The sequence below is a fragment of the Pyrus communis genome, chromosome 1, assembly GCF_041283825.1.
Source record: "Pyrus communis isolate YQ-2024b chromosome 1, ASM4128382v1, whole genome shotgun sequence".
Taxonomy (NCBI): Eukaryota; Viridiplantae; Streptophyta; class Magnoliopsida; order Rosales; family Rosaceae; genus Pyrus; species Pyrus communis.
This window is the reverse complement of record NC_142565.1, coordinates 14,461,198-14,469,947: the sequence shown is the minus strand read 5'-3', so window position 1 is coordinate 14,469,947 and position 8,750 is coordinate 14,461,198. Positions and strand designations below refer to the sequence as shown.

The window sequence follows — 8,750 nt, the reverse complement described above, 5'->3', positions numbered from 1 at the left end:
ACGCATGTCGGAAACGAGTGCCCGTACCCCAGCTGCCTTAAATGCCGACAATTTATTTTTTCCAATGTAATGCCGTGTCCTGACACGTCCGATATGTGCAACACAAACCCTCCTCTCTCCCCCGTAAGCGACACAGCACGCGCCACCACCTTGCTTCCTGCTGGAACGTGTCCAACACCACCTCAGCGCGTGGGACACTTTTTCTTTTCTCATTTCTCTTATGTTTGTTTTTATTCTTTAAGAGTATGTCACCTCATCCGAAATTCTAAAATGATGGAAAATTTTCTTTTAGAATTAATTTTTAATAAAAATGTAAATAAATTAAAAAAAATATTTGAAGTGTTCAAGTATAAAGCACAAGTTATGTTGTTTTTGCAAAAAATGCCTTAATAACTTTTGCCATTCAAAAATAATTTTTATAAATCGCTTTCATTTATTTTGAATTATTTTTAAACGAGTTCGATACAGAATTAAAGTAGTTTGTCTGACAATCCCCCACAGCTCTCTGAACAACGCGCGGTGAAAAAACGGAGGGTGAAAGGTGAAAGGTGAAAGTGACCGGTTCAACCGGGAGGAGTCGGTTGGGATTGAGAAAATGGGAAAGTATATGAAGGACTTTCAGGGAAGACGAGCTATTTTGTTTGCAGGAAGAGAGGTGGCGAGGGGAGTGAGACAATACAAAATTTACACCTCACACACACACACACTCTCTCTCTCTCTCTCTCTCTCTCTCTCTCTCTCTCTCTCTCCTAACTCACTCACCCCTCTCTTTATCTTCTTCTTTCTGGGTTGATACTCTTTTATTAATCAGTGGGGTTTTTCTGTTTTTCTCTGATTTTAATCAGTTGATTAATTGGGATGGAGTTTGAGGATCAAGAGGAGCACGAAGAGGAGATGGAGATGACGGCGAATTACGACTCGCTTGGCAACTCCGTCGGAGGCCGAGTCAAAATGTCGAGTTCTGGACCAGATGGTTTGGCGCTAGCAGCAGCAGCAGCTGCAGCTGCGGCGGCGACTCAGCAGCAGCAGCAACCGAGGAAGGCTGTGAGGTACAGAGAGTGCTTAAAGAACCACGCCGTGGGGATTGGAGGCCACGCGCTGGACGGGTGCTGCGAGTTCTTGGCGGCTGGCCCGGAGGGCACGCTCGACGCGCTCAAGTGCGCCGCCTGCAACTGCCACCGCAACTTTCACCGAAAGGAGGGTGACCCGCCAGGACACGGTCTCGGTGTCTTAACCGACGCGTACGGGCAGCTGGTACCGCACCACGGGCAGCAACACCACCCCCATTTCTCGCCGTACTACCGGACTCCAGCTGGGTATCTACACGTGGCGGCGCACCACAGGCTGCTGGCTTTGCCGTCGACTTCGGGAGGGGGAGGGACCCACAGCGGGGGGCAAGAGCAGGATGACGACGTGTCAAATCCCAGCGGGGGCGGGGGCGGTGGCGGAGGGAGTGGGGGTTTGGGAATGGGGATGGGTATGCACGGAACGGCGTGGTCGGGAAAGAAGAGATTTAGGACAAAGTTCAGTCAGGAGCAGAAAGAGAGGATGTTGAGCTTGGCGGAGAGGCTGGGGTGGAGGATTCAGAAGCAGGACGAACCGGCGGTTCAGCAGTTCTGCAACGAGACCGGAGTGAATCGCCACGTGCTCAAGGTTTGGATGCATAACAACAAACACACTCTGGGTAAGAAACCCTAGCTACTTAGCTAGCTGAGTTTATATGCTTATAACTTAAGCACAAAACAAAACAAACCCCGAAAACCAAACAATGAACATGAACAAGAACCCACAACAAGTACATCGTCATTGTCGTCGTTTGATCTCTTCTCATATTTTGTATTTATTATAATTGAGCTAGCTAGCATGTGGTAGTGGTATTTTATCAGTTATGGGCCATTCTTCTAATTTTGTGGTCAAGAAAATGATGAATGTGCCTGCAGCTGACTTTGTTGAGAAAAAATCTACTACTTTTTCTCCGGATTTTAGTGTTTTAGCTAGGGTTTCGTTTAGTTTAATTGGGTAGCTAGTCGTTGTAGTGGATCATCCGTGTTATTTGAACACTTGATTTAGATGAATGTTGCCCATTAATTTGAACATTTCATCAGTACTGCATGTAAAGTATTCATCTAAATTTGTTCATCTAGCTAGCAATGGGTTAATACTATCAGTGTTTGTTGATTTTGCAATCTTAAGCTGTGAATGCTGATCATATCAATATACGTTGATTTCGCAATTTGGAGAAGGTTTTGCATGAAACAGTTTTATCATCATTGTGTGAAGAAAGTTGAGGTTCAACCAAGAAAGTTGAGGTTTCACCATAAAACTAATTGGCAATAGCAATATGGGAAGTAGTCCAACCTCTTATAAGATCATGCAAAGTCACTCTTCTCATCAATATGGAATTCACTCTCAATATTGTGCAATATAATATGGTGTCATGTCTAAATTTCTTTTTACATGACATTGCATCGCTAGATTAGAATGTCACATGATGAAGAATCCGCTCATGCAATTTGCTCTCCACAATTTGTTTGTGTGATGAGTTGGTAGAGGGACTTGTACAAGATTCAAGGATCGATCAGACGTGTGTGATGGATTCTGCATTTTTCCGTTTGATCCAATGACTACCGATCATGTCTGTATCGTTTCTCCCCATGTGTGTACGTTTCTGCAGTGTCATTCATTCATTTAATTTACTATTATGCTTCTTCTTTTCTTCTCTTCTCATCAATTCATCACATACCTTTTCGTTTTGGTCCACGAATCAGACTTTCTGTGTTGGTATTAATTGTATGGATCTTATTCAACGACTGCTATATTGCAAACCTTTTTCTCTTTATTCATACAGACATACCTATATATGATGAATGCACTGCTTTCTATTTCCTTCTTTTCCCCCTTCGAATCACCTCTCTCTCTCTCTCTCTCTCTACCAAGTAGTAGTCTTTGCTCTTTCTTGCAGACACTGCAATTACTTATGCGCTCGTCATCCGTACTGCTGTAGAATTATATATATATATATATATATAGAATTTATTCGAAACGTTGAAATTTCTTTTCTTTTTAAATTCCATGATAAATAATTCTAAAAAATGAAAAGAGTATTTTATAATATTGTGTATATAGGTTGCGTTGATCCATGTAATCATATGATGGAAATTGTCTGTTGTAGTAGAAGGTAGAACCCAGACGATGATGATGGGGTCACCTTGGAAAGGAAACAAATACCTCAAAGTTATATTTAATTATTTGAATTTTTTTTCTTTGGTTAAATAATAGTTATTTATATCATACTATTTATTTGTTTCTCTTGGGAATTGAGGATATAATCAGATAGTGAAAACAGTAAGTTTTTTTTTTTTTTTTTTCCGTAGAAATTAACTCAAAGTCCAAAATGTGGAGGGTTTCAGGCGATGATCGATAGATCCAAAGCTTGCTCTCTCTCTCTGTCTCTGTCTCTGTCTCTCTCTCTCTCTCTCTCTCTGCAGATATGTTCATTTTTTTTCATTTTTTTTCATTTTTTTCTTCTGCTACTCTCTTTTTTTTCCAAATTTCAATGATCTGCTTCGAAGGGAACATGTGGGCACTCTAGCAGCAAAAATGAATGTACACAAGAGGGACAGATCTTTTGTCTGCACCTCCCACAACTTCTACATACATATTCATCAAAGCTTCATCTTTTGGTTAATAACAATGTTAATTGTATGGTGCCTTCCAAGAATCTCGATTAATTAACCCTATTAGGGTTTGAGTAAATGTAATGATGGAAATTACTCTGATAATTAACCAAGTAAGGTGACTGATTTATAGTCTTCGTGACTACGTACAGAGTAAATGTAATGATGTACGTTATCCGTGGCTACTGCAAAAGGAAAGCCACGGACTGAACTGTGAGCGAACCTCTACGTCACGGTTGAGCTTAGTTTTCCAGTTGGGCAAAGTTCCATTTTAAGGGAGCGAAATTGAGAGGTGCAAATTGGTCTCGGGTCCCTTTACTTGTTCCTCTATTTTTAGGGTTTGATGTTTCAAGTTTACTAGCAAACCAATGTATAAAAATGGAAAAACTTTTTTTCGCAAGTTTTAATTTATTCTTCTTTTAATTTGTTTGGTGAGAGAGTACCTAGATGATGAGATTTTTTGAAGATACTTTGCTTGTTTGGTGGAATCCCAACGTCAGTTTAAAGCTGCATGGTGGTCCATACACGTATATTTGGAAATCTGGTTAAACTTCATTTTAGTAGATTCACACAGTTGTAAATCGATAACCTTATTTTATCCAACATTCCCATCAATTCATGCTTATTAATTCTTCCTTTGGAGTTGACAGCCATGAAAATTGCACATATATACTTGTCTCTTTATATGTAATCTGTTACGCGCTTCCAACAAGTAAGAATAACGACTCTTTACATGCAAAGAGTCAATAAGCCAACATTCGTATTCTTTGTTAATCTGACAGTATGTATAATAATCTAACAACTTATAAGCACATACAAAGTTTCTTATTTTCTTGACGTGAAATTCATACTCTCAAAAAGTAGTCTTACCAGATCAAATTCAAATGTAAGTTCTTTTAGATATCATTGAGCTCATGCAAAAAAGACTCTTGATTATAATTAAAATGATTAAACATCTCAAGAAGGAAATTAATTTGTTGGCTATTAACTAACTAAAATCTAGCTTGTATGACCGGGTCGATTCTTAATTTAGCTAAAATCATATTACGAGGAAAGAGCAAATCAACAAAGAGAAATATTAAGGGGATTTTCTCAAAAGTAAAACTCTCTATAAATTCTCTGCTACATCATATTTTTTGCATAATGTTTAATTATAATGTTAATACGAAAATTGACGTTAAACTAAAAAGTGATAGAAAATTCATGAAGATTCTCACTTTTAAGTGAATCTCTTAGCATTTCTCAAGTCGACAAAACAAACAAAAATATCAAAGTAATAAGTACTAATTAAACAAACATTCCCCTAATAATTAATTTCTACAGCTAGCTAGCTTCTGGTTCGTCACTGGAAGCTAGCTAGCTTTATGCCCCAAAACTCCAGCAATTGGTGACGGTCGTCTTAATTCTGGTCATGACTCATATGGTCAAAATAAGAAAAAAAAAAAAAAAGGGTATTAATTTATTAAAGCTGATAACTAACTTTGACTATAACGATTAGGTGCCATTGACTGAATTCAGTCTTTGACACTTTGCACATATTTTGCGGCACCTGACAACGGCCTAGCTAGTTTGAATTGTGAGAAGTTGGATCACATTTAAGACCTCGAGTGTAAGGCTAAATGTGTTAATTTGAATGTCCTTATGTTGGTTTTAGGTCCAAATTACAATAAATTTAGAATTTAGTTTGTTTTTGAAGTGTTTTTTCTATAAGTTCATAGTTGTTCTGGTGTTTTTTCTCCAAATTTTAGCTTATCTTTCTTGCATTTGTTAGGGAAAATTTTTAAAATCTCATATGAATTAAAAATTTAAACGATTTGTCATATCCATTTTTTCAAATTTATAGTTTAAAATTTTAATTTGTTGTCTCACCCTAATCTTGTTCAAATTTTCATTCAAAATAAGTCATGTACAACTTGTGACCAAGGTTAAAATCTTGATAGAGTTTCTCTCCAACTATAGTCCTCATATATACACATATTCTTGAAATATAGTTTTCCTTTAAAACAATGATAAATATCAAACTTGACATTGCTTTTACTAAGCGATTACTCATGAAAAAGCAATAAAATGAAAGAGATTCCCATAATTGAGCATGTTAAATTCTCAATCTTCCAATTAGCCACAACTTCGTGTTAGTGAGTCTAACATACTTTATTAGTAGTTCACCAGAAGCTTTTGAAACGGACACAACATGTATTTTCATACCAACAAAAATTCATGGTTTCATGTCTAACAAATAAAGAATTGGTGAAAAGAAGTTGAATTGTCCAAAGAAATAACTCTAAAAACAAGTCATGTGTAAGCACATGACTTATCTTGGATGGATAAACTTAAAGGAGTAAGAGTCAAATGACGAATTAATAATTTTAAAAAGTTCATATGACAATTCACTTGAAAATTTTGTTCATGTGACAAATTAAAAAGATTAATTTCATCAAATCTTAGGATTTCGTTGCATTTTCTGGGTGGCTTGAAATTGAATATATTGCTTTGCAACTTTATTAACTCATGCAGCTAAAAGGTTTAAAGAGTTTTGGAGCAAAAATATGAAGTGGTAGCTAGAGCAGTGACGCAGGTGCACGTTTACAAGACATTGTAGGGGATGAATGTGAAGAGGGGCCTCGTGAGATTCTTTGGGATGATCCAACTTTTGGAAAGCTAAAACTTGATGAGTATATATTATAGCAGAAAAGCTCGAAAGAAGTTGGCTTTGTCCCTACTCAATCCAAGGCTCCAAAGAGTATTCTCTGTGTGTTCAACTTTTGGAGGTGTTGATTCGAGTGCTCGCCCTTAGGAGAAGCCAAACCCCAACACCCACCACACCCACCACACCCCCCCCCCCCCCCCCCCCCCCCCCCCAACACACACACACACACACACACTACAAGAAAATTAAGTGAACAAAAGTCACCATTTTATGAGACTTTTATGAAATTTGTTGCAATTGCTCATCTCATGAAGAAATAACAAGTCAGATATAATGTTTTTCGATGAAATGATGTCATGTCTCAATGATTATATTAGAAGTCACGTATTATTCAAGAGCCCACTAGTGTTCCTTTTCTATCCTCAATTGAAAACAAAAACAAACGAGTGTTTTTAGGTCAGCAAAACAACATCATTATTTATTCTTGGGGTTCGGTAAAACAAAATAAAAAAAAAACAATTACAGTCGTTTACCACAATTGATGTTTTCATATCTCCCAAAACATTCGCAACTTACTTATGTCTTGTATAAAATCACACTGGTGATACTACCTGTGAGCAACAACAGTAGCAGTGATATTATTGTCATTCTCACTATGTCCCAGGTTTGAACGCTCCTCCTCTCCTTAGTGTAGCTTAAAGCTATAATATCTTGTAATAAATATTATAAACAAGCCATAAGCAATCTCAAACCTTCCAACCCAGTTCACGTCGGCTGCTATTTTTTTTAGTGATGAGTGCCAGTCCAGCACTTGAACGTAGCGTCTTGGCCCAATCACACTTCATGGTATTTCTAGCCATCTTTGGAACTGGTATTTTGGTCTCCTTAATTTCAATCTGGGTTCCTCCTTCCATTTTTATGTTAATGTTCACCTCACAAAATGCTTTGTTATAAATTACTCTTTCTTTCATTTGTAGCAGCACTTCGTCTTTCCTTTATGTGTTGATAAAGCCTCTGCAATCCCAGAGCAAGATGGCATATCCCAACTTTTACTCCTCCAAATTCTCTTTCTATCTCCATTTCAACCTCACTCCGAAATATTCATCTCTTCCTCTGATATAGTAGCCCAGGCAAATCCCTTCTTTTTGCTCGGTAATTCTTCCCATCGCCCCCACTGGCAGGGCCGTCTTTGAGATTTTGGAGGCCTTATATGAAATTTATAAAAGCGTCCCTCCTTAAGATAAGTCTTAACAAATATTTGATAATGTATTGACGTTAGAAAACAATCACTTAAATAAAAACAAAGTTAAGCACTCACTGATTGCAAGTTTAAAAAATGTCATTAATAATAAGTAAAAAGAGCTACAAGTATAACGTTCATTGAATAATAAAAAACAGTTCAATCTTAAACAACCAAACAAGAAAACAAACTTCAATGACTCTAACTTTAAAGTTTCACTTAAATATGTAACATTATTATATACTAATATTGAAAAAAATACCGCCTTTTATGGTGTATTATTGGCACTCAAAATATCTTATTGTACTCTAAATTTTTGTATTTAGAAAGAAAAAAATTACGCTTATAAAGAGTGTAAGATGAGATTTTAAAGTGCTAACAAAATCAATTTTTGAATATAGAACAATATTTCATAACAAAAGCAATTTTAAATATAAAATATTATTACATATAAATATTAGGTGACAAAAATTTTGGGGGCTCCTTCAAATTTGGGGTCTTGTGCGACTGCACATTTCGCACCCCCTCAACGCTCCCTTTGCCTAATGGTTATCGTCATTCATATTTAACTACACCATAATACAACGGTACTTTAATATACAAACTAGAAATACAATTCTCTTGCTAGACTTGTGTTCCAAAACAAATTCTTATGGCGCCACACTAAAATGAATGTGTTTTCTAACAAAAACTGACATGACTCTTCGATGATATCTGGACATATATATATATATATATATATATATATATATTATACAGTTACATAAACATCTTATATTGCTAGACAGTTTGACAAAAGAACATTTCTTCTAAAATTAATGTTTTAGCATGAACCAACAATAACAAAACAAAAAAATAAGTAATTATTTATGTGTCATCAACCAGTTATTGGTGTCGTCAATAAAATTTTTAGCCTCCCCGAAATCCAAAATTGAAATGTTAGAAAAATCCAACACAAGAATAACACATGAACATTGAAAAACAAAGAATTTGAATGCCAAATTATTACCATGTATCTGGGAATTATTCAAAAGTACCTAGTATATCTTCTGCTTTGTTGCCTCCTCCTTGCTGGTCTATCACTTCTACTTTATGCCATTTCTTTGACATGTCCTCGAAATGACCGTTAGACACGTTACTTTGGTTAGTTTATTCAAATTTAGGCGCCAAATATTTCACCCCAAAT

At 36.6% G+C, this 8,750-nt stretch overlaps 1 protein-coding gene across 1 annotated transcript; it reads left to right on the top strand.

Annotated features, from left to right (window-relative positions):
* The first annotated feature begins 625 nt into the window (after positions 1-625).
* On the top strand, positions 626-2,895 carry LOC137721517 (zinc-finger homeodomain protein 2-like). Its single transcript, XM_068460610.2, has 2 exons — positions 626-1,684; positions 2,481-2,895. Exons 1-2 carry the CDS (start codon positions 859-861, stop codon positions 2,537-2,539), a joined length of 885 nt encoding a protein of 294 aa, XP_068316711.2. The 5' UTR covers positions 626-858; the 3' UTR covers positions 2,540-2,895.
* Positions 2,896-8,750: the final 5,855 nt, after the last annotated feature.